This window comes from Rhinopithecus roxellana, chromosome 13 (assembly GCF_007565055.1).
Source record: "Rhinopithecus roxellana isolate Shanxi Qingling chromosome 13, ASM756505v1, whole genome shotgun sequence".
Taxonomy (NCBI): Eukaryota; Metazoa; Chordata; class Mammalia; order Primates; family Cercopithecidae; genus Rhinopithecus; species Rhinopithecus roxellana.
This window is the reverse complement of record NC_044561.1, coordinates 117679280-117705284: the sequence shown is the minus strand read 5'-3', so window position 1 is coordinate 117705284 and position 26005 is coordinate 117679280. Positions and strand designations below refer to the sequence as shown.

General features: G+C 49.2%; 2 protein-coding genes across 2 annotated transcripts in view; both read right to left on the bottom strand.

The window, feature by feature from the left end:
• Positions 1-3675, bottom strand: part of HNF4A (hepatocyte nuclear factor 4 alpha) — a 74732-nt gene extending 71057 nt beyond the window's left edge. The window contains exon 1 of the mRNA XM_010384282.2: positions 3527-3675. Within this exon, the coding sequence (XP_010382584.1) occupies positions 3527-3575 (49 nt within the window). The 5' untranslated portion in view covers positions 3576-3675. The remainder of the gene's footprint in view (positions 1-3526) is intronic.
• A 4909-nt stretch (positions 3676-8584) lies between these two features.
• On the bottom strand, positions 8585-21878 carry R3HDML (R3H domain containing like). The gene is made up of 5 exons (XM_010384305.2): positions 21618-21878; positions 17770-17888; positions 15558-15690; positions 12928-13043; positions 8585-8711 (listed from the first exon to the last, which is right to left on the bottom strand). Exons 1-5 carry the CDS (start codon positions 21876-21878, stop codon positions 8585-8587), a joined length of 756 nt encoding a protein of 251 aa, XP_010382607.2.
• Between the last annotated feature and the right edge of the window lie 4127 nt (positions 21879-26005).

Sequence of the window (26005 nt, the reverse complement as noted above, 5' to 3'; positions counted from 1 at the left end):
CACAAAGCCAAATCCAGTGTGCCGTGGAAGCACCAGTCCACAATTCACACCAGCAACTATCTGATCAGAGCAATGATGAGAACTGCAAAGCCAAATCCAGTGTGCTGTGGAAGCACCGGAAGTGCACAATTCACACCAGCAACTATCTGATCAGAGTGATGACGACAACCGCAAGGCCAAATCCAGTGTGCCGTAGAAGCACCGGAAGCCCACAATTCACACCAGCAACTGTCTGATAGAGTGATGACGAGAACCGCAAGGCCAAATCCAGTGTGCCGTGGAAGCACTGGAAGTCCACAATTTACACCAGCAACTATCTGATCAGAGCCATGACGAGAACTGCAAAGCCAAATCCAGCGTGCCGTGGAAGCACTGGAAGTCCAGGGAGGGCCAAGTCCGCCCAGCATCACCACACCAAAGAGCAGCTCTTTAGCATCCTGCTAAAGCTCAAAAACATGAAACCACAATGAGGATGTCTTGCGTGATTTCTCTGGACCCAGCACTGTTCTAAGCACTCATGGGTTCTTCCATTTGATCCTCACAACAGCCATGTCTCCCTCTGTCTCTAACTGAGGCTCTGCTATGTGCCATGTCCCTGACTCACCAGTGCACCTCTACTATAGTCGTCTTAGAAGATGATTAATGTTATCCCCATTAGGGAACCCCAGAAGAAGGTCTTTTATTTTTTTGTTTTTGTTTTTTTGTTTGTTTTTTGTTTTGTTGTTTTGTTTTTTTGAGACAGAGTTTTGCTCTCTTGCCCAAGCTGGAGTGGCAGTGGCAGTGGCATGATTTTGGCTTAATGCAAACTCCACCTCCCAGGTTCAAGTGAGTCTCATGCCTCAGTCTCCCGAGTAGCTCGAATTACAGGCGCGTGCCATCATGCCTGGCTTATTTTTGTATTTTTAGTAGAGACAGGGTTTTGCCATGTTGGCCACGCTGGTCTCAAACTTCTAACCTCGAGTTATCTGCCCGCCTCAGCCTCCCAAAGTGCTGGGATTACAGGTGTGAGCCACTGCGCCCAGCCTGGGAGAGGGGTTTTGTTTCCTCGGAGCACTTGTTTCTTTACTCAGAAAGTGAATTTTTCTTTTTTCTTTCTTTCTTTTTTTTTTTTTTCTGGAGCCTCCCAGCAGACTTCACTAGCTCATTTTCAGATAAAGCATGTGAGGCTCAGAGAGGGGTAATGATTTGACTCATAAGACCACACAGCTTTTTATTTTTTCTTTTTTTTAAGAAAGGTGGATCTAGGATGCTAGGATGCTAACCCGGATGTATTTTATCAAAAATATCAAATCAGGGTCTTTCAGCCACTCTCACACACATACACACAGTTACATATACACTGCAGCGAATGTTCCACTGCCCCAGGACAAAAGTGCTCATTTTTTATGGATGTGCTGCAAGGTCATTGGAGTTCTCCTTTCTCTATCCAGCTATATCTGTGGCCTAGAGCAGAGGGCCAGCAACAGTTGGATTGTGTCAGGTCTCGAGTCAGATGATATTTTTTGTTTGTGTGTGTGTGTGTGTGTGTGTTTTTAATCTTGAACCTTAGTATTCTCTTCTGTCCTTGGAGATTACAATATTATTTATCTCAGACAGCTGTTTGGAAAATGAAACAGCTGTCTGAGAGATAATAGTAGAACATCCACTAACCCATTCATCCATCCATTCACCCACCTACCCATCGATACATGCAACCATTCTAATAATTGCTGAATGCTTGCTATATAATGAGTACGACACAGGGGCAGAGATGAAGAGATATGAGGACACCCTACAAGGTGCAGAAACTTGGGAGACAGTTAAAGGCTGTCAGGTTATATTATTGTATCATCCTTTAAGAGACACTGTGGGGCCTTCTGTTCACCCCTAGCTTAGCCTTATGACCTGGGCTGTCCTTCCCCAGAAGCTGTCTGGCCCCTTTGAGAGACAATGTCTTCCTCTGGCCACAGGTTCAACCAAGTCATCCACTGGCATCTTTACTCCAGGCCTTAAAACTGTGGATTAAGGGTGGCCTTACCCTTTAGTTATGCTATCTCCTCTAATCTCCCCACCCTCTGGGAGACAGGTCCTGTTGCTATCTTCATTTTACAGATGAGGAAATAGGTTCAGAGAGGGGAAGTGTCTTGCCCAAGGTCACACAGCTGGTGTGTGGGATGGGTTCCCAGGCTGCTGGTTTCTTCAGCCTCTGCCATTTCCAGTGCATCACATATTCCTGTTTGATGGGGGTCAAAGCAGATCCTGCCTGACTAGAGTCAGGAGATCAGGCCCTGATTCTGTCCTTCACTGGCCCTCTGTCTTCAGCAAATGATGACATACATGTTGATTACATCTTTGCAATGCGCGTGGTATCACCCTTGCTCCCCACGGCATCCACCGTGATCTTAAGACACATCCTAGTCCTGTCTCCACTTCAGAAAGAAAGCAAGAGGCACATGAATGTTGAGTCGTGCGACAGAGTCACAACTAGACCCGAAGTCTACTGGATTCCACAAGCCAAGTTCTGTGCAGGTGTGTGATTTAAACAGGTTTATAAAATGCACCCAACTTTTAAAAATCCAAAATGTGTCCCCAAAAGATAAAACATTCTCTTGAATTTCCTTCCTCAGAAACAAACCTGTCAACAATTTCATCGTGTCATTCCACGAATTTTATATGCGTGGAATGTACATGTATACGCGCGTGTACATATATACATCTATGACGTGTGTGTACATGTATACATCCATATCCGTTTCACTATCAGCAACTCTACAGTTCTTCAGTGTACCGTTTTCACTGAATGTAACTGAGAGGTTCTTCCTTGTTACACACAGATATGCGTTTTTTCCTTGAACAATGGGATAGCATTGCATTGTAAAGACGCCTCAAGCTTTATTTACCCGTCTTCCCTCTGCTGAGGGACATTGGGTTACTTCCAATGTGGGGGTCACCCTAAGGAGTGAGCCCGAGCCTTTCACTCCCAGTAACACACGCTTTCTTGCCCTGCATCTGAGTTTCACGCGTCCGCACAAGATATTCCCATTTTCCAGCGCTCCACGCTGCGCGGCGCTTTCTACCTCCTCCCCATTATCCAGAGCCAAGGGAGGTGCGGAGGGACCCAGGCGCCCAGGTCCCACGCCCAGCTTGACAATGCACCAACAACGTGACCTAGGCCCAGCAAGGCTCTCTCGGTGGACCTCAATTTGCCCCGCAGCGAAGCAGGAGGTGCTTCCAAGCCCCACCCTCTGTGAGGTTTTGGAAAGACCACCGAGATGCATTCCCAGGAAGGCCTCTGGACAGACAAAATGAGCCAAGCTCCTGCCTCGGGGCTTCTGGGCCCCTCCCAGCACTTCTCGCACCAAACAGGCCATGCCCCGGCTTGAGAGCTTAGGGAAGCAGTCACGTTGCCTCCGTGGGGCTTCCTGCCCTTCCAGAGGAGTTCTAGGAGGGGCTTTGGGCCCATAAGAAACACACGGGGAGGTGTCCCACGGCCTCCCAAAGCTGACCGCAGCCCCGCCCTGTCCAGTCTCCCCCCAGCCCCACTTACCATAAGAACTCTCCACTGGAGCCCCGAGGGGCACGTTCACACTGACCATGGCCAAGCCCACCCAGCCGGAGACCCGGGGGCATGGAGGAGCAGGGGCCCGCTCACAGCAGCAGCAGAGCCACCAGGAGCCAGTCCACCAGGAAGGCGGTGAGTGCGGCCAGCTGCCACCACCCGGTTATCTTATTGATTCTTCTAATCACCCAAGGTGGGTGGATACGTTAAAGAGTAACCAGTCACTTAGGGAACCTGCGGCTGAGGACTGTTGCTGTTTCCATGGCAATGGCGACCTGGCCAGACCTGAGGTCCACTTGGGTCCCAGTCCTGCACTCTGGGGTTAGGGGAACCCAGAGCCAGGTGTATGGGGGCATCAGCCCCCCAGTTTGAGGACAGGGCCCGAGCAGAGGGGCTGGAGAGGTGAGAGTCCAACCTGGGTTGGGTTTTATGGCTCCAAACTATGGGTGTGTCACCATGCAGGAAGTAGTGGGAAAACCGAGGGAGGGGCAGAGGAGAAAAGAAGGGTGGAGAACTGTGTTTAGTGAGTGCCTACTGGATGTTGGGAGCTGCATACAGGCGTTATCACATTTAAATTAAACCTTGAGATGAAGAGACTGAAGGACAGAAATTGCATGCCTGGAGTGTCACCGCTAGTACACAGAGGTATTATCTTGCTTTCATCTAACATATTTATTGAGCACCTACTATGTGCCAGGCCTTGTGCTAGATTCTGGTGATATGGAAATGAGCAAAGTAGATGTACCCCCAAAACTTGTGGACTAATGGAGGAGACCCACCTTAATCAGATCGTCATTCAAAGATACTGTTACAAACTGGAGGATGATATGAGGGGTGGAGAAACACGGGTCTGCCTCCAGGCCAATGGGACAAAGTCATCCTGTCTGGCGCCTCCTCTGGTCTCCTTCCCCATTCTAAATTCAACCTGCTGCTGAAACCTGCACACCCTGTTTTAGCTCCCTGACATGTTAGACACCTGCCACCTAGCTTTTTTTTTTGGAACAGCCTCATTTCTTTTGTCTCAATTTTGGATCTCACCACCTGCTTGGGGATTCTGAAATCAAGGTCATTCATCCTGTTAGAGAGAACTGAAATGAGAACAGTGAAACAAATTCTGGACTCAGAAAAATCAGAAAACTCCAGCTCTACCGTTTCCTTGCTGTATGTTTTTTGGTAAATTATTTCATTTCCTTATAGAAACACCTAGCTCATAGTTTGCCCTGCCTCTAAAATAGCTAATTGATACATTCCTATTTTCTCCTCATAGTCTCTTTGTTCAGCTTTATCAACCACCTGAGAGGGACTTTCAGCCCCTATGGATGGACATGGGTTGCATTAAAATGCCCTTTCTTTTGTAAAACAACAGTGATAACAAACGTTAGATTTTGGGGCTGGGCGTGGTGGCTCAAGCCTGTAATCCCAGCATTTTGGGAGGCCGAGGCGGACAGATCACGAGGTCAGGAGTTTGAGGCCAGCCTGACCAACATGGTGAAACTACGTCTCTACTAAAAATAAAAAAATTAGCCGGGCATAGTGGCACACGGAAGGCTGAGGCAGGAGTATCGCTTGAACCTGGGAGACAGAGGTCGCAGTGAGCCAAGATCGCGCCACTGCACTCCAGCCTGGGCGACAGAGTGAGACTCCATCTCTAAATAAATTAATTAATTAATTAATAAATGTTCGATTTTTTTAAAAAAAAGTATTAATATTCTTGGTCGGGCGCAGTGGCTCATGCCTCTAATCCCAGCACTTTGGGAGGCCGAGGCGGGTGGATCACTTGAAGTCAGGAGTTCGAGACCAGCCTGGCCAACATGGTGTAACCTTGTAACCCCATCTCTACTAAAAATACAAAAATTAGCTGGGCATGGTGGTGAGCCCCTATAATCCCAGCTACTTGGGAGGCTGAAGCAGGAGAATCGCTTGAACCCAGGAGGCAAATGTTGCAGTGAGCCGAAATTGTGCTACTGCACTCCAGCCTGGGTGACAGAGCCAGACTCCATCTCAAAAAAAAAAAAAGTATTAATATTTTTATATGGGGGTGGGGGAAGTTTGCTAACCCTATGTCAATTTCTCAAAATGTTCTAGAGATTTCAGTATATGTGACCCCTTGCATGAAGTGGCATCATGGGGTCACATAACTAGGAAGGAGCCGACACAGAACTGGAATTCAGCATCAGCTGACCCCAAAGTCCGTGCTGTTTCAACAGGTCTCCCATTGCCTTCTTGAGCACCAGGATAATGAGAATGACAACTACTGGCATTTATGAACTGGTTAGTTTTGTCAGCATTGTATGTTCTTAATGTCATTGAATTGTCCCAGTCAATTGATCTGTTCTTTTTTTTTTTCTTTTTTTTGAGACAGAGTTTTGTTCTCTTGTTGGAGTGCAATGGCACAATCTCAGCTCACTTTAACCTCTGCCTCCTGGGTTCAAGCGATTCTCCTGCCTCAGCCTCCCAAATAGCTGAGATTATAGGTGTGCACCACCACGCCCAGCTAATTTTGTATTTTTAGTAGAGACAGGGTTTCATCATGTTGGTCAGGCTGGTCTGGAACTCCTGACTTCAGGTGATCCACCTTCCTCAGCCTCCCAAAGTGCTGGGATTACAGGCGTGAGCCACCGTGCCAGGGAAGAGACAAGCAAAAAGTGCCACTGTAAGGTGGGAATTCCACGTGATCTCTTGGGTTTTCCATTTCTGATACTGCCTTCAAGAGCCCAGTCCAAAAAATAAAGTAGGAAAGATATAGTCTAAGAATAATGAACTCACAACAGTGTCCTTAATTCTCTCTCTCTCTCTTTTTTTTTTTTTTTTTTGAGACACAGACTTGCTCTGTCACCCAGGCTGGGGTGCAGTGGTACAGTCTTGGCTCACTGCAACCTCCACTTCCTGGGTTCAAGCAATTCTGGTGTCTCAGCCTCCTGAGTAGCTGGGATTATAGGCGTGCCCCACCATGCTTGGCTAATTTTTGTAATTTTAGTAGAGACAGGGTTTCACAGTGTTGCCCAGACTGGTCTCGAACTCCTGGCCTCAACTATCTGACCACCTTGGCCTCCCAAAATGCTGGGATTACAGGCATGAGCCACAACGCCTGACCTCTTAATTCTCTTATTTCACTCATTTCCAGCATTTAGAAATTAGTACTCACTCCACACCTCATTTATCTCATCTGTAAAATGGAGCAATAGTATATGTGCATGCACTTGTGCATTGATCTAGCCTTCTACAGAGCAGGGCCCAAAGCGCTGTTAGTTCCTTCCCCTGGTCTTCCAGTTGAGCTGGTTTTCCTGTCACCCATCTTCCCCCACCAAGTTCCCGTTCCTTGTCTTTTGACCCTCTTGGGAGCTGAGAGAAGGAGGGACCAGAAAGAGCCACTACACGGGATCTCAAAATACTTTATTGGGGGGTGGGATGGGAGGGGGTGACATGCACAGATGAGAAAACTCATTCCATCCAGGACAATATAGGGACTCCACGGAAAAGGGCCTGTTTTCCATCCCAGGTCTTCAAAGGAGGAACTCTCCAGACAGGCAGGGAGTGGGCCCCAGCTGCAGGGCAAGGTCTGAGGGAGGAGATTTTACTATCTCTGGAGACAAAAGGACTTTTGTGTGGTGGGATGGCGGGGAGAAGAGAAATGGTTTATTGGAATGAGAGTAAGATGATATGGAAGAAAAGAATCAGAGACGCAGACAGAAACAAAAACAGGCAGAGATAGAACGGACAGTAGACAAAAGAGAGAGACCGAGGCAGAGACAGAAAGAGAAAAAAAGGCCCAGAGAGAGTCCCCTCAGGCCAACTTTGGTTTTCACTTCTCAGTTCTGAGAGTCGAGGAAGTGGGAAGGGGCCGTCAGAGACTAAGCTCCAACCTTGGCCATCAAAGACGAGCTGTGCAGCTCTGGGTAAGTTACACCCTGCTCTGAGCCTCAGTGTACCCATCTGTAAAAAGGGGGGCCTGGACTCTGTGGTGGCTCCAATACCATGCAGTGGGGGTGGGGGTGGGGGATGTCCACAAGCCAATTTCAATGTTTTTTGAAATCATGGACCTGAAATGCGCCCAACTCAGGGAGGGAATCACAAGTCCTCAAAGGCTGCCCAGAAACTGGTTGACTGTTATGGAATGAATGAAAGTGGGTTTCCTCCCTCCCTCCCTCCCTCCCTCCCTCCCTCCCTCCCTCCCTTCCTTCCTTCCTTCCTTCCTTCCTTCCTTCCTTCCTTCCTTCCTTTCTTCCTTTCTTTTTTAGACAGCGTCTCGCTCTGTCCCCAGGCTGCAGTGTAGTGGCTTGGTCTCTGCTCACTGCAACCTCCGCCTCCCAGGTTCAAGCAATTCTCCTGCCTCAGCCTCCCGAGTAGCTGGGATGATAGGCGAGAGCCACCACTCCTGGCTAATTGTTGTATTTTTAGTAGAGATGGCGTTTCACTGTGTTGGCCAGGCTGGTCTCAAACTGTTGACCTCAGGTGATCCACTCGCCTCAGCCTCCCAAAATGCTGGGATTACAGGTGTGAACCGCCACACCTGGTGGAATTCCTTTCATTGGATGATCAAAGTCATTTGGGTTTGGCAAAGCCTGAGAGTTACAAAACTGAGGTGCCAGGTTTTTTGATTGTTTGTTTGTTTTTAAATAGAGATGGGGTATTGCCATGCTTTCCAGGCTGTTCTCCAACTCCAGGACTCAAGTGATACTCCCACCTCAGCCTCCCAAAATGCTGGGATTATAGGTGTGAGCCATTATGCCTGGTCCTAAGGTGCCAGTTCTATGCCTTCCAGCCTTGGTTCTCTGAGAACTGAATTAATGAAAGATGCAGGACTCTTTCCCGGAGGCCCAAGAAAAGAAAGATGCAACTAGGAAAGAAGGAAGGCGAGGAGGTCATTTTCTTTTGACCCATGTTGGACATTTAAGAAAGGGAATCTAGGAGGGAAAATTAAATAGGGGGTAATTCTAACTCATCTCCTTTAAAGAAGAAATTATTTCTCCACCCAGTTTTTTGAGGGCAGGACATGGAGGGTCAGGCCCAGCTGGCGGCACACCAAAGCCCAGAGAAAATTCAGAATCACGGGAGCTTGTTGGATTTCAGCCCATTGAAGCACATGTTGCTATTGCAGCTACCTTGGTAACTGGGGGGACAGGCGGAGCACGGCCTTCCCATCTTGTACGGGGCCTCGCCAATCCAATTGCCCCTGGAAGAGTAAAGGTCCCAGGGAGACAGAGGAGCATTAGGTGAGCCACCTTCACACAGATGTCCAAATCTCAGTGCTGCCACTGACCAGGCCTGGGACCTGGGGCAAGTCACATCTGCAAGCCTTGGTTTCTTTTTTCTTTTCTTTTTTCTTTTATTTTAATTTTTTTTTTTTTTTTTTTGAGACGGAGTCTCGCTCTGTCACCCAAGCTGGAGTGCACTGGCCAGATCTCAGCTCACTGCAAGCTCCGCCTCCCAGGTTCACGCCATTCTCCTGCCTCAGCCTCCCGAGTAGCTGGGACTACAGGCGCCCGCCACCTCGTCCGGCTAGTTTTTTGTATTTTTTAGTAGAGACGGGGTTTCACTGTGTTAGCCAGGATGGTCTCGATCTCCTGACCTTGTGATCCGCCCGCCTCGGCCTCCCAAAGTGCTGGGATTACAGGCTTGAGCCACCGCGCCCGGCCTATTTTAATTTTTGTTTTGTTTTTTGTTTTTTGTTTTTGAAACAGGGTGTTGCTGTCACCCATAGCTCACTGCAGCCTTGACGTCCTGGGCTCAAGCAATCCTCTCAACTCAGCCTTCTGAGTAGCTAAGACTACTACAGGCACATGCCACCATGCCCAGCTAATTTTTTAATTATTTGCAGAGATGGGGGTCTCACTATACTGCTCAGGCTGGTCTGGAACTTCTGGACTCAAGCAGTCCTCCTGCCTCAGCCTCCCAAAGTGCTGAGATTACAGGCATGAGCCACTGTGCCGAACCTGTAAACCCTGGTTTCTCTTGTAAAACCAAGAGACGACCTCCTCTTTCTCTCTAAGGGATTCAGCAAAGATCACATGTATGTATGCACCTAGCACTGTGCCTGGCCAATGAGTGCCTCAGCAATTAGTGCCTCCCCTGTAAGGGTTGATTTTCTTTTCTTTTTGTTTGTTTCTTTTGAGAGGGAGTCCCACTCTGACACCCAGTCTGGAATGCAGTGGCGCAATCTCAGCTCACTGCAGCCTCCACTTCCTGGGTTCAAGTGATTCTCATGCCTCAGCCTCCTGAGTAGCTGGGATTATAGGCGCATGCTACCACACCTGGCTAATTTTCGTATTTTTAGTAGAGACGGGGTTTCACCATATGGCCAGGCTGGTCTCGAACTCCTGACCTCAAGTGATCTGCCCGCCTTGGTCTCCCAAAGTGTTAGGATTACGGGCATGAGCCACCGTGCCCAGTCTTTTTCTCCCTCTTTCTCCTTTCAAAGCCTAAAGTTGTTCCTCTGGCCCTTGCTCGTGGCTGCCTGATAATCTCACCACTGGCCTGAGACATTCATTATCTTTGCCAAACCCCAATGCTTTATTTTCTCACACCTTAAATGAACACAGCTTTGAGCAGAAATAGAATTTTTTTTCTCCAAACGTGATTGTTGAGTGACCGTGAGTGAAATCAGCTGAAGTGCTCAGAAAAACACTCACTTCTGGTTTCCTAACAGGACTCATTCGGTCATTTAGTCATTCAACAAACACTTCCGGAGCACCTATTGAACATCAGGATTTGTGCCAGCTGCTGTCAGTTCAGTTTTCAAAAGGTGCTCTCAGAAGTTTGGGGGCAGGGAGAGTGGATGGTAGTGATACCTGGGATGACATGGAGTTCTTTTTTTGTTTAATTTAACCACTTAGAAAAAAGTTCTGCTTAAAAAAACAAAGGGTTGCAATCGCTGTAGTAGAAGGATATAGAAATGAAAACGGTCAGCCGGGCACGGTGGCTCATGCCTGTGATGCCAGCACTTTGGGAGGCCGAGGCGGGTGGATCACGAGGTCAGGAGATCGAGACCATCCTGGCTAACACTGTAAAACCCATCTCTACCAAAAATACAAAAAAATTAGCCAGGTGTGGTGGTGGGCACCTGTAGTCCCAGCTACTTGGGAGGCTGAGGCAAGAGAATGGCGTGAACTCGGGAGGTGAAGCTTGCAGTGAGCCAAGATCGCACCACTGCACTCCAACCTGGGCGACTGAGCAAGACTCTGTCTCAAAATAAATAAATAAATAAATAAATAAATAAATAAATAAATAATTTGTTCTTGTTGTTGTTTTTGTTGTTATTGTTGTTTGACACACAGAGTCTTTGTCTGTTGCCCAGGCTGGAGTGCAGTGGTGCGATCTTGGCTCACTGCAATCTCCACTTCTGAGGCTCAAGCAATTCTCCTGCCTCAGCCTCTCAAGTAGCTGGGATTACAGGCACGCGCCACCACGCTTGGCTAATTTTGGTATTTTTGGTAGACATGAGGTTTCACTATGTTGGCCAGGCTGGTCTCAAATTCCTAACCTCAGGTGACTCACCCACCTCAGCCTCCCAAAGTGCTGGGATTGCAGGTGTAAGACACCGCATCCGGCCTGTTCTTGTTTTTCTATGCGAATCTGTAATGTCTGCAAGTTTCATTACGCTTGCTCCCTGTTTCCAAGAGGCTTGTATGAAGGCATCTCCTAAACTCTCTCCCACCCAGCAAACTGGAGGAGCTAAGCACACTCGTTCCTCCTTCCTTTTCTTTGGGATCTGCCTCCCTGCAGGGAGCATGTGTTCTTGGCTGTATTTTTCTTGTCGTAAGCTTAGAGAGCTGGCCCTGTACTTATAAGAAGGGGCCTTTGGCTGTCCAGTGTTACCTGCCACTGGATGTGTAGGTCTAATTCAGTAGTGAGATATTTGTAAGCCTACTTGGCTGGGCAGATCTAAACCACATTCTCCACTACTGACTTCAGCAACACCGTCTTTCCACCTGTGTCAGTCCTGTCTATCTCCCAGTGATTCTCAAACTTGGGTAAAGGAAAAGGATTATTGGGCTGGGCAGGGTGGCTTATGCCTATAATCCCAGCACTTTGGGAGACCTTGACAGGAGGACTGCTTGAGCCTAGGAGTTCAAGATCAGCCTGGGCAACATAGTGAGACCCCGTCTCTACAAAAAACAAAAAAATTGGCCAGGCATGGTGGCCTGCACCTATAGTCCCAGCTACTTGAGAGGCTGAAGTGAGGGAGGGTTACTTGAGTCCAGCCAGTCGAGGCTGTAGTGAGCTGTGACTGTGCCACTGTCCTCCAGCCTGAGTGACGGAGTGAGACCTTGTCTCAAAAAAAGAAGAGAAAATAGGCTGGGCACAGTGGCTCACTCCTGTAATCCCAGCACTTTGGGAGGTGAATGCAGGCAGATCACCTGAGGTTAGGAGTTTGAGACCAGTCTGGCCAACATGGTGAAACGCTGTCTGTAGTAAAAATAAAACAATTAGCTGGGCATGGTGGCAGACGCCTGTAATCCCAGCTACTCAGGAGGCTGAGGGAGGAGAATTGCTTGAACCTGGGAAGTGGAGGCTGCAGCGAGCTGAGATCATGCCACTGCACTCCAGCCTGGCCAACAGAGCAAGGCCTCTAAAGAAAGAAAGAGAAAGGAAGGAAGGAATGAAGGAAGGAAGGAAGGACTATTAATTGACTTTTTTTTTGGAGACAGTTTCTCACTCTTACAGTTTCTAACTCTTGCATAGGCTGGAGTGCAGTAGCATGATGATGGCTCACTGCAGCCTCTACCCCCCGGCTCATGTGACCCTCCTGTCTCACTCCTCCCCCAGTAGCTAGGACTACAGATGAGCACCACAACACTCAGCTAATTTTTTTTCTTTTTTTTTTTTTTTTGAGGCGGAGTCTCGCTCTGTCACCCGGACTGGAGTGCAGTGGCCAGATCTCAGCTCACTGCAAGCTCCACCTCCCGGGTTTACGCCATTCTCCTGCCTCAGCCTCCCGAGTAGCTGGGACTACAGGCGCCCGCCACCTCGCCCGGCTGGTTTTTGTATTTTTAGTAGAGACGGGGTTTCACCGTGTTAGCCAGGATGGTCTCGATCTCCTGACCTCGTGATCCGCCCGTCTCGGCCTCCCAAAGTGCTGGGATTACAGGCTTGAGCCACCGCGCCCGGCCCTTTTTTTTCTTTTTTTAAGAGACAGGGTCTTGCCGTGTTCCCCAGGCTGATCTTGAACTCCTGGGCTCAAGGGATCTGCCCACCTTGGCTTCCCAAAGTGCTGGGATTTCAGGCATGAACCACCATGCTTGGCCTTAATAAACTCTTAAAACTACCCAAATTATATGGTATTGAGGACACTTAGAATGAAGAAGGGATAGGGACTGTATCTTTCTTTGACTTCTCAGGACCCACCCTCCTGCCCCAGGGCCCCCTTTGCCTTAGATGCGGGCACTTACTTAATGGCGTAGTTGCAGACCAAGTATGCCGCCCGATGCCAGGTGTTGCCCCAGACGCTGATGCTGCCACAGGTGTGGATGGCGCAGCCCAGCCGATTGGAGGATGCCCACACCATCTGATGAAGGACAGAGACAGTGGAGGCTGTGAGAAGGGCTCAGTGGGACCCAGGCTCCCTGGGGTTGTGCAGTTGCATTAGGTGAGGTCTTCCTGGGAGAGACAGTCTGCCTGTTCCAAGGTGTTGGGGGAGGAAACGGAGGCATTTATATTGTAACATAATGTTTCTCAATCTTTTTTTTTTCTTTTTACTGCAACAGTAGGGAATAATTTTTATATTGTTACAGGTGTACAAATAGACACACATATACACACAATTTGAACAAGAATTTTATGAATCACTAGCCTTATCATGTTATCATGTGTGACATGTTTTCTTTCATTTCATACTGCACTCAGTCAAGTGCAGCTGTGAGAAGGGAGTTGGATCTGTAACTGACTGTAAACAATCAATTGAGAGAACGCACTACCTTCAGACTAGCCAATAAAATATATTTTTTCTGACAGTCACTAATGCTTTTATTTATTTATTTATTTGGAGACAGTCTCGCAGTCACCCAGGCTGGAGTGCAGTGGTGATATCTTGGCTCACTGCAACCTCTGCCTCCCAGGTTCAAGTGATTCTCCTGCCTCAGCCTCCCGAGTAGCTGGGGCTACAAGCGTGCACCACCATGCCCAGCTAATTTTTTGTATTTTTAGTAGAGATGGGGTTTTGCCATGTTGTCCAGGCTGGTCTTGAACTCCTGACCTCAGGAGATCCACTCGCCTCAGCCTCCCAAAGTACTGGGATTACAGGTGCGAGCCACTGTGCCCAGCCATCTAATGTTTTTAATAATTTGAAATAAAGTATCTGGGTTTCTTCTTTTTCTTTTCTTTTTTGGATTGTTTACCTTTTGTTTTAAGTTCAGGGGGACATGTTCAGTTTGTTACATAGGTAAACTCTTGTCATGGGGGTTTGTAAAGATTGTTTCATCACCCAGGAATTAGGCCTGGTACTCGTTAGGTTAGTTATTTTTTCTGATGCTTTCTCTCCTCCTGCCCTCCACCTTCTGACAGGCCCCAGTGTGTGTTGTTCCCCCCTCCCGTGTCCATGTGTTCTCATCATTTAGCTCCCACTTATAAATGAGAACATGTGGTATTCGGTTTTCTGTTCCTGCATTAGTTTGCTAAGGATAATGGCCTCCAGCTCCAACCATGTTCCTGCAAAAATACATGATTTTGTTCTTTTTTTATTAGCCAACATATTTTCTTTCTTTCTTTTTCTTTTCTTTTCTTTTCTTTTTTTTTTTTTTTTTTTTTGAGAAAGAATCTTGCTCTGTTGCCCAGGCTGAAGTGCAGTGGCTCACTGCAAACTCTGCCTCCTGGGTTCAAGTGATCCTCCTGCCTCAGCCTCCCGAGTAGCTGGGATTACAGGCACCCACCACCACACCTAGCTAATTTTTTGGATTTTTAGTAGAGATGGGGTTTCATCATGTTGGCCAGACTGGTCTTGAACTCCTGACCTCAGGTGATCTGCCCACCTCGTCCTCCCAAAGTGCTATGATTACAGGTGTCAGCCACTGCACCCTGACAGCCAATATATTTTCTATACTTTTCTATTCATTTCCTTTTTAAATTATTATTTTTAGAGAGGTGGGTCTCACTGTCACCCAGGCTGGATTGCAGTGGTAGGATCATAGCTCACCACAATCTCAACCTCCTGGGTTCAAGCGATCCTCCTGTCTCAGCCTCCCAAGTAGTTTGGACTAAAGGTGTGCACCATCAAGCCTCACTATTTTTTTTTTTTTTTTTTTTTGAGACAGAGTCTTGCTCTATTGGCCAGGCTGGAGTGCAGTAGTGCGATCTTGGCTCACTGCAACCTCTGCCTCCTGGGTTCAAGTGATTCTCCTGCCTCAGCCTCCCAAGTAGCTGAGATTACAGGCACATGCCACCATGCCTGGCTATTTGTTTGTATTTTCAGTAGAGATGGAGTTTCACCGTGTTAGCCAGGATGGTCTCGATCTCCTGACCTCGCAATCCACCCCCTTGGCCTCCCAAAGTGCTGGGATTACAGGCATGAGCCACGTCGTCTGGCCAAGACTCACTATTTTTAAAAAGGTTTTTAGAAATGAGGTCTTGCTATGTTGCCTAGGCTGGTCTCAAACTCCTGCATTCAGGAAATCCTGCCATCTCAGCCTCTCAAGTTACTGGGATTACAAGTGTGAGCCACTGCACCCAGTCGTTTTCTTTCTTTATATATATATATAACTATTTTGATTTTTGGGGGTGGGGATGGAGTTTCGCTTGAACCTAAGAGGTGGAGGTTGCAGTGAGCCGAGATCTCACCACTACACTCCAGCCTCAGCAACAGAGTGAGACTGTCTCAAAAAACAAACAAACAAACAAACAAAAAACAAAAACAAAAACGATTCACCTCAGTTCAGTGTGCACACAACTTTCCAGGAATATGCTTCTTTGGTGAAAAGAAGCTCATAAAGGTCTTTGTTTGCATTCTCATATCTGCTCCACACATTCCTTTTCTCCTAAGGCAGCAGGATGTGTTATCCCAGGGTCCCCAGCCCTGACGGTGGAGTACCTGGGTATAGTGGGAGCAGGTGGGGCCATCGCAGTGCCAGGGGCAGTGTGGGTTACAGTCCCTCGGGGCGGGAAACAAGTAATGCCGCTTCTCCGCAGACCAGGACTTCATGAGATCCACCGCGGACCGGTACCTGGGGAGGCGGGGGACACGGAAGAAGCTAGGTGAGAGGATGGAAAAGTGGCTCGGCCGCCAACTTGCTGGTGACCTTGGGTGAGTCACTTTGCTTCCTTTCCTTCATCTCAGTTTCCTATCTGGGAGCAGGAGGGCAGTGGCCCCTGCCTCACAGGCATGTTCTGAACCCTTGTGAAGTGCCTCCCTGTACCTAGCACATGGTAAGTCCTCAACAAAGCATACGTGTTACTGTCGTACAGAGGGCCAGGCAGGAGGTGCATCTCAGATGGGGGAGCTTGCATTTTAGGGAAGGAAGGGCTCATTAGACCATCTCCTAGGCCTCTGAGATATGAGAAGAAGGCAGATACTGGTATGACACCCTGAGATACCCTCTGCAGTCTGAAAAGCCATCTGGGGAGACCTGAGAGCTTTGTCTCTTTTTTTTGAGATGGAGTCTCGCTCTGTTGCCCAGGCTGGAGTGCAGTGGTGTGATCTCAGCTCACTACAACCTCTGCCTTCTGGGTTCAAGCAATTCTTGTGCCTCAGCCTCCCAAGTAGCTGGGACTGCAGGTGTGCACCACCACGCCTGGCTAATTCTTGTATTTTTTAGTACAGACGGGGTTTCACCATGTTGGCCAGGCTGGTCTCGAACTCCTGACCGCAGGTGATCTGCTCGCCTCGGCCTCCCAAAGTGCTGGGGTTACAGGCATGAGCCACCGCCCCTGGCCTTTGAGGGCTTTTTCTATCACACATATTTGACAGAGGCACAAATACATAAAAATATACATAAATGACTAGTGAGGGAGAAAATCTGGAAGAATGCACATCCATGCTTTACGACAGCACAGCTTCGTCTCTAACACCGCTTCCTTTCTCTCTGTGAGCCTCTCAAATGGTGGCCATGGGTAGGGGTGGAGTCTGGCAGGAAGAGTTCACTGGCAGGAAGAGTTCACTGGCAGGGGAGAGGGGAAGTGAAATGGAGGCATCACCCAACATCTGCTCTGTAGGGCTCTGAGTGACCATTCACAGCTCTCAGAGGCTGGTGCTGGTCGTGACCAGTCAAGGACATGAAAAAACGCAGACAGGGCCTTGAATTTCCACTGAGCTCACTTGAAAAGATTGGTCTTAATTCTTTCCCACTCTCCCCGGGGTGATGGCAGAATGGCGAAGATGGGAAGGTAGTTGTTTTTCTAACATCCTTATTTGGCAAAATAAAAATCTGACAATCTTGTAGCAGTTTCACAGATGTCTTTTTGCAATGTTATAGGCCTGTGAAATCCGCAAGTCTGGAAAGAACTGAGCTAGGCTAACACCTTTGTTTTAGAAACAGGGACACCAAGGTTTAGAAGTTTAGAAAGTGGAAATAACTTCCCAAGGCCACCCAGGTCAGAAGATCCCCAGATTCCGACTCGGGAGTCAGAATGGCAGTGAGAAAGTCAGGCCAGAAGGGTGGGTTTGCCATTCTCAGACTTATCTTTATTTTATTTTATCCTCTTATTTTTATTTTACTTTATTGATTTATTATTATTTTTGAGACACAGTCTCACTCTGTCACTCAGGCTAGAGTGCAGTGGCGCAATCTCAGCTCACTGCAACCTCTACCTCCTGGGTTCAAGTGATTCTCCTGCCTCAGCCTCCCCAGTAGCTGGGATTACAGGCATGCGCCACCATGCTGGGCTAATTTTTGCATTTTTAGTAGAGGCGGGGTTTCACCATGCTGGCCAGACTGGTCTTGAACTACTGACCTGAAGTGATCTGCCCACCTCAGTCTCCCAAAGTGCTGGGATTAGAGGTGTGAGCCACTGTGCCCGGCCCCCTTATCCTATTTTCTGAGTCTTCCAATCCCTCCTCACTTTCCATGACGATCTGTGCACTTGTTTGTTCTCAAAACAAGACTTGCCTCAATTCAATGTATACACAATTTTGTTAGGGTTTTGCCTGCCCCTCCTAACTAGAATGCAGGCTCCCTGCAGGTGGAGAGCTTGTCTGCCTTGCTCGCCACTGTATCCCAGTGTCAAGTGCAGCACCTGGTACAGAGTAAGTGTTCAATGAGTGCTTGTTGAATGACTGAGTGAAGGAAGGGCAGAGGGTCACTCACTGGCCAGAATGGATGGAGAGGTTCTGGCCCACGTATCTCATCAGCTGTGAAGGCCCATGTGCCCAGATGCACTGGGTGGCCCAGGCCTCGGCAGCCCTGGCCAGCCGCTTGTCCCAGACCTGGGGAAAGAAAGGCAATGAAATTCCCCAAGGGAATAACCACCATCATCACAACCGTGTCCAGAGATGCACATTTACCTGGTGCCGGTTCTCCCCCATCTCCCTGGAACCCTACAACAAACCCACGTGACAAAGTAGAAGACTGAGGCTCAGCTCGCTGATGACTTGAAGGGCAACCATGAGTCTATACCAGAGCTGGGGTCCACACCCAGATCTCTCGACTCTGAGCTTGGGCTCTGCTCTGAGCAGGGTCGAGGGTGTTCATACAGGAGTTCTCAGCAGTCCCTGGAAGTGACTGAACCCAGAAGGATGAGAAAATAACTAATTCTTAAATCGTATTTATAGTATTTTCTTTTTCTTTCTTTTTTTTTTTTCTTTTCTTTTCTTTTTTGAGACAGGATCTCACTCTGTCACCCAAGCTGGAGTGCAGTGGCGCCATCTCAGCTCACTGCAACCTCTGCCTTCTGGTTCAAGCCATCCTCCCTCCTCAGCCTCCTGAGTAGCTGGGACTGCAGGCGCATGCCACCACACCTGGCTAATTTTTGTAGACACAGGGTTTTGCCATGTTGCCAAGGCTGGTCTCCAACTCCTGGCCTCAAACAATTCACCTGCCTCAGCCTCCCAAAGTACTGGGATTACAGGGCACTTCGGGAGGCTGAAGCAGGTGGATCGCACCCGGCCTTGCAGTATCTTCTAAATGTGTTTACTTTAACATTAAAAATGCTTAATTCAAAGGCTTTTTTAAATTGTGAAAATATGCATAATTTTAATATGTAAGATATCCATCTGGGCATGATGGCTCACGCCTGTAATCTCAGCACTTTTGGGAGGCTGAGGCAGGCAGATCACTTGAGGTCAGGAGTTCGAGACCATCCTGGCCAACATGGAGAAACCCCCTCTCTACTAAAAATACAAAAATTAGGCCAGGCATGGTGGCTCACACCTGTAATCCCAGCACTTTGGGAGGCCGAGGTGGGTGGATCACCTGAGGTCAGGTGTTCGAGACCAGCTTGGCCAACATAGTGAAACCCTGTCTCTACTAAAAATATAAAAATTAGCCGGGTGTGGTGGTGGGCACCTATAATCCCAGCTACTTGGGAGGCTGAGGCAGGAGAATCGCTTGAACCTGGGAGACGGAGGTTGCAGTGAGCCGAGACCGTACCATTGTACTGCAGCCTGGGCAACAAGAGTGAAACTTTGTCTTAAAAAAAAAAAAAAAAAATTAGTCAGGCGTGGTGGCGTGTGCCAATGGTCCCAGCTAGTTGGGAGGCTGAGGCACAAGAATTGCTGGAACCCAGGAGGCAAAGGTTGCAGCCAGCTGAGATCGTGCCACTGCACTCCAGCTTGGGCCACAGCGAGATTCTGTGTCAACAACAACAACAACAAAAATAGATATCCAAGGAGTAACAGTAGAAAGTCTCATCTCTCTCCTATACTGTCCCCCAACCCCACCACCCTGCATGCCATCCCAACAGGCAGTCACCACTGCTTCTTGTGTCCTCTGTATACAGGTATATACTCTGTACCTGTACAAGCAGCTCTCTATATATAGACACACACACACACACACACACACACACATGCAAATGGCAGCATTCTATTCTGCACCTTGCTCTTTTGTCTTAGGGATTATTTTGTCATTAGGGATTATTCCCCATGGCGATTGCCCTCCTCATCCTCCTTAACAGTTTTATAACCTTCCAATGTATGAATTCCCCAAGTTTTATAACCGGAAAATATGTCAATAAAATACAAGTTCCCTTCCAGCTCTGACTTCCTGGGATTCTCTGAGATAGGAATTGTTCATTCATCAAATATCAAACAACACCTCTAGGCACTGAGGACTCAGGGTAGCAAGGCAACAAGGCCTTCAACAAGTCGCTGATCATTATAGTCCTGGTCGGTGTGAGAATGAGAAATGGGAGCCAAACTTTCTTGGGGCAGTGAGAGAAGGGCTGCTGGGACAAAGGCTGTTGAGTTGGACAGCCTGTTCTGTGAGTAGAAGTCAGCTAGGGAGGGAGAAATGGGGCATCCAAAGAGGGGTCCAGGTACCTTCCCAGGGTTGTCTGGCCCAATCTTTTTTATTTTATTTTTTTAGATAGAGTTTCACCCAGGCTGGCAGGATCTAGGCTCACTGCAACCTCCGCCTCCCAGGTTCAAGCAATTATCCTGCCTCCACCTCTCAAGTAGCTTGGGATTACAGGCGCCCATCACCACACCCAGCTAATTTTTGTATTTTTAGTAGAGACTGGGTTTCACCATGTTGGCCAGGCTGGTCTGGAACTCGTGACCTCAGGTGATCCACCCGCCTCGGCCTCCCAAAGTGCTGGGATTACTGGCGTGAGCCACCGCACCGAGCTGTCTGGCCTAGTCTTTTAGGAAGAGCAGAGGAATGCTTCCCTCATGCTGCAATGGGGTAAACTGAGGGGAAGAGCAGACTAAACATGAAACCTACATGTTCATGCCCTCCCTGGGGTCCCTGGTGAAACATCTAACTCTTTCTGCTCCATGACGCCTGCAGTCATTAAACAGCTGTTGGGGCAGGTGCCACACACGCACAACAGGTGCTCAATAAATGTGCCATTTGTTTGAAAAATGGAGGGCGTTCTAGGTGCTAACAAATGAATGAACAAGTCAATGACTCCCCTGTGCTCTAGCTGCCTGCCGTCCCAGCTCCTATTCCCACCCCTCCCAACACCGTATTGCCGCCTCACGTTATCTTATATATATTAATATCTTGTTGTTGATGCTGGTTTTCTTATTTCCACTAAAATGTCAGCTCCATGAAGGAAGGAGCCTTGCCCATTCTGTTCCCAGCAGTGTCCATAAGGCTTAGCATGGTGCCTGGTTCCAAGTGTACTCCAAGTATAAGTCAATGGATACGATGAAAAAGTTTTCAAGCTATCGAGTGGCATGTGTTGGTCTTTCAGGGGGCAGACTGGCAAACTCCCTAAAGACATCTCTGGGTGGGCTGGAAACCCATCGAGGCTGGTTTTGGACAATGGCCCTGGGGGAGGAGCTGTAAGAAAGAGGTTGGTGCCCTCCTCTGACTTCTTGGGGGCTGGAGTGAGAGCCACCAGCCCTGCCTCTTCGAGGGGAGACATCCCAGCTTCCTCTGCTGGTCAGCTGCTGGTTTTCCTCAGCCTAAGATTCCCCAGTACCTGTCCCCACTGCTCCAAGCCTGCCTCCAGGGGCTTGTGGAGGATGGTGTGGGTGTGTCAGTCAAACCCTTAGGGCAAAGAGACAAGAGCATGGAAAGCACCAGCCACACACCCCCTGCGGGTCCCCAGTGTGGAGAGCCAAAATTCTTGGGTAGGGGATTGCGATGGTTAACAGTTGTGGTGATGCCAGGTGGCAGCAGGCAGGCCTGGATTGAAATCCTGGCTGGGTGACCTTGGGCAAATTAATTCTCTGAGTCTCAGTTTCTTCCTCTGGAAAATGGAGATGATACTCACATACAGTGCCTGGCGCACAAAGGCGTCCCTTACATAGTAGTCCCACGCCCCTGACTCACTGGAAGAGCTGTGTAACTTCCTTAGTTTCCTCATCTGTAAAATGGGCAGATTAACTCCTGCCCTTTCCACAGGTTGACACCCAGATACTGGCTAGTGGGGCCAGGCAGGCAAGTGGTCCAGCTCTTAAAAGCCAGTCATTCTAGGCCGAGATGAGTTGGCTGCATTCGCCAGAAGGAGCACTGCAGGGGGTGGGGGGGCGGGCACGGGGACTCACCATGTATTCCATGTTGGCAGCAGGCGGGTACACGCTGGCCCGGATGTGGTTGTGATAATCCAGTAAGGCATTCATGTCTCTCACAGAGATGTGGCGCCTCCGGCGGTACCTGGGCACCCCCAGGCCACTCGGAAGCCGCACAGCCGTGCTCTCGGGCCGGGCTGGGGCCGGGGTAGCATTACGCATCATCAAGGCGTTCGCTGCCTGGCCAGCCCAGAAGAGCAGGACTGCCAGGCCCACGGTGCCAGGCAGCAGGGGCATAGCTGGATGGAGGGGTCACAGGTCTGCCTCGTGCAATCACAGCCGGCTGCCTGGAAGGGGTAGGCACGAAGCAGAGTAGATTTGTCCCCGCTTTGCTGCAATTTAGGAATTGAGAATGAGACACAGAGAAAACCCAATGGCAGAGAATGAAAGAGGCGGAGAAAAAAGACCAAAAAGGGGACAGAAAAAAAGAGTTACAGAGAAAAAAGAATGAGAAATAGAAAGGTAAAGAGATAAGGGAGCACCAGACCCTGAGCATTCTCCAGCAGTGCTAACCCAGAGGATGCTGCCTCCTGGGAACCTGGCAAAGACCTCTGGATGCAGCTCTGGTCCAGATGCCCAGCACCCCTTCCTTTCCACCCCAGGGGACTGAGTGGGTTGGGCAAGGGGAAAAAATGCCCAGACAGTGGCTAATCCAGACATGGCCCTGGAGTGAGATGGCGCCACCACTTCAAAGCCGGGGCTCTGTCCCTCCAGCCGAGGAGACAGACAGCAGCCCTCTCCAGCCTAGACGTCGTCTTCACCAATCCTGCTTGAGTGGGCTCAGTCAATGCCCTCAGAGGGCAGGGCCCACCTTACCCCAAGGCGTATTGCAGGGTCCTTTTGTCCCTTGTTTGCTGCAATTTAGGAATTGAGAATGAGACACAGAGAAAACCCAATGGCAGGGAATGAAAGAGACAGAGAAAAAAGAGAGACCAAAAAGGGGACAGAAAAAAAGTTACAGAGAAAAAAGAATGAGAAATAGAAAGGTAAAGAGATAAGACAGAATGAGAGAGAGGCAATGATGTGGCCGGGGGAGGACAGAAATAGATAGAGAGAGGCAGAAACAGAAGAAGGATGGAGAAATCAACTTAGAGAAGAGACAAAGAAGCATGAGAAACCAGGCAGGAGGCTCCAACAGTGCGTACCCAGGACGGCCAGCCCGGGCGGCTTCAGGAGGCAGCCAAGGAGGCAGGGGACCTCTGCAGACAGCCTCGCCCACCTGGCAGTGCAGCGACTTTAAGGGTCCCCTGGGCGCTGTTGGCATCTGACCTTCCTGGCCCCACAGCCCCCTCCCCTTCCAGCCAGGCCAGACTCCTGCAGGGAGGCTCCGCCTGCTGCTTGATGGGCTTTTCTCTCCCACCCCCTCTCTCTCTGCTTTCACCTGAAGCATGTAGGGCTGGGCTGGGCAAATGGTCAGGGTAGTGATGTGGCAACAGGGCAGGGATTCCAGGAAAAAATACTCATCCCCTACGGAAGATCCCAGACCCCGAGGCTTCTCTCTGCCTTCCACATCCTGACATACTAAAGCCACCTTGCATCTGGAGAGTATTTTCTGACTATTTTCCCTACAACACCCTCCAGCCTTGGAGTAGGCAGTTAGTATGGCCCATCTAGTGAGCCCCTGCTATGTGCCAGGCCCAGGGTTGAGTGCTTTACACACAAGCTCAGCCAACCCTCAGAAGCAGGCACTATAGTTCCTCATTTCACAGATGAGGAAACTGAGCCCCAGAGAGGAGAAAGAACAAGCCCAAAGTCAAGCCAGCCAGTCTGCAATCACGCCAGGATTTAAATCCAGATCTGACCCCAGGCCCGGTTAGTATCTAAAAAGGATGCCTTCCCTTCCCTTCCCCTCCCCTCCCCTCCCCTCGCCTCCCCTCCCCTCCCCTCCACTCTCCTCCCCTCCACTCCCGTCCCCTCCCCTCCCCTTCCTTTGTTTTTTGTCTCACTTTGTCACCCAGGCTGGATCACAGTGACGCAATCTTGGCTCACTGCAACCTCGATTCTCCTACCTCAGCCTCCCAAGTAGCTGGGACTACAGGTGCACACCGACAAACCTGGCTAATTTTTGTATTTTTTAGTAGGGATGGGGTTTCACCATATTGGACAGGCTGTCTTTCTTTTTTTTTCTTTTGAGACAGAGTCTCGCTCTGTTGTCCAGGCTGGAGTGCAGTGGCACAATCTCAGCTCACTGCAACCTCCACCTCCCAGGCTCAGGTGATCCTTCCACTTCAGCCTCCGGAATAGCTGGGACCATGGGCATGCACCACCACACTTGGCTAATTTTTTTGTATTAGCCAAAGATGCAATTTTCTTTTTTTTTTTTTTTTTGAGACGGAGTCTCGCTCTGTCTCCCGGGCTGGAGTGCAGTGGCCGGATCTCAGCTCACTGCAAGCTCCGCCTCCCAGGTTCACGCCATTCTCCTGCCTCAGCCTCCCAAGTAGCTAGGACTACAGGCGCCCGCGACCTCGCCCGGCTAGTTTTTTGTATTTTTTTAGTAGAGACGGGGTTTCACCGTGTTAGCCAGGATGGTCTCGATCTCCTGACCTCGTGATCCACCCGTCTCGGCCTCCCAAAGTGCTGGGATTACAGGCTTGAGCCACCGCGCCTGGCCAAAGATGCAATTTTCTAACCAAACCAAATATAGATGCATAAGGAAAAAAGCCTAGGGGAATGTTCGTCATGATGCCACTCAAACACAGCCTATTCATTAGCAAATGAATTAAGCCCACAAATCTGGGTTCAAATCTCCATTATCCCACCCCCTCACTAACTAGGTGTTGGGAAAGTTACTCAACCTTTGTGTGCCTCATCTGTAAAATGGGAGAAATAATGGTGCCTACATTGTAGCATTGCTGCGAGGATGAAATGAGTGAACATTTGTGGAGCCTTAGTACAGTGGCTGGCACACAGTATGCAGTCTAGGAATGTGTGTGTGAATGTGTTTGTGTGAACATGTGTGTACTTGTGAGAGTATGCACTTGTGTATGAGTGTGCAAGCATACTTACATGCGTGTGTGAGTGTTCTTGGATCACGTGTCCCCAGGTGAATGTATGAGTATGTAGATAATGGATGTGTGTGTGTGTGTGTGTGTGTGTGTGTGTGTGTGTGTTTAAAGTTTCATTGGTCTCTGAGTTGCTGAAGTCCTAGGTTAAGAAACAGTTCAATTTTCTCCTCTTCCATTACTTGTATTCCCCAAAAATAACAAGCATTACTTTTGTAATAGAAGGGGATAGACTTACAACAGAAAGGTGTTATATAAAAAACACAGAAGAAGAATTTGCAATCCTCAGACTACTCTTTTAGCAACCTGTGAGGATTCCCAGGCTGAACCTAGTCTCGGGGAAGCAGGCCAAACCCTGGACCAGTCGGCGAAGCAGGGCTGGGGGCTGGGACTGGTGTACTGCAGACGGGTCCTCTCCAGACATGTGGAATTCCCACCACAGGCAGTCCAGACAGTGCGGCTGCCAAAGCACACACCTTCCTGCTGGAGCAGTGACGGCTGGATGCTGGGTAAGGCGGGGAGGGCAGAGCAGTGAGGGGTGAGGGCTGCAACCCCTGACCCCTATGGGGGTTCTCCCACTATGCCAGAAGGACAAGAGGGACTGGTTCAATGTAACCCCATCTCTGCCTCCAGTGTGCTCGGTGTCTTGAGGCAAGTTCTTATCCTTCTTTGGGCCTTGGATGCCCCACTGAAGAAATTGAACTGAAACTGCTGCCCCCAGTGAAGAAGGCTGTTCCCAGTTTCGCTTTGGTAGGTTTCCAATTCTGGCTCTTCTGACTACAACAGGCTGGGATCTTCGGGACACCAGGGCAAACTCTGCAGCCCACACAAACAGCCTTGGCACTTAGGGACCTAGGAGTGTCAACAAGTAACCCCGGCTCTCTCAGAACACATAGCACAGGCCACTACTATGTAACTGGCACTTTGCAATGGCTCAGAACTTCACATCCTCAATTCACTTGGGCCTCACAGCTCCCTTTGGGATAGTGACTCCACCCATTGTACAGATGAAGGTACTGAGGCACACATGAGCCTCAGTGACTTGTCCTAGGGATGGAGACTGTTTGTGTGGTAACCTGGGTCCTGGCGGTGAACGTCCTCACACATGTGCAGAAGGCGCATGCATCTGCTGTACACACAACACACATGTATGTGTACACAAGCACACACACGTTTGTGCACATACTCATATAAGTGCATCTCCTCCACAAATCACAGAGAGCTCGTCCCCGCCAGGCCCTCATATCCTCTCCATTGTACACCACAGGTGTCCTGTGTAAATATACAGAAACCCACAGGTTACACACTTAAGCATGTCTACTACATATAAGCTGATGGTGTTAGCTACTTTCTCATAAGTGG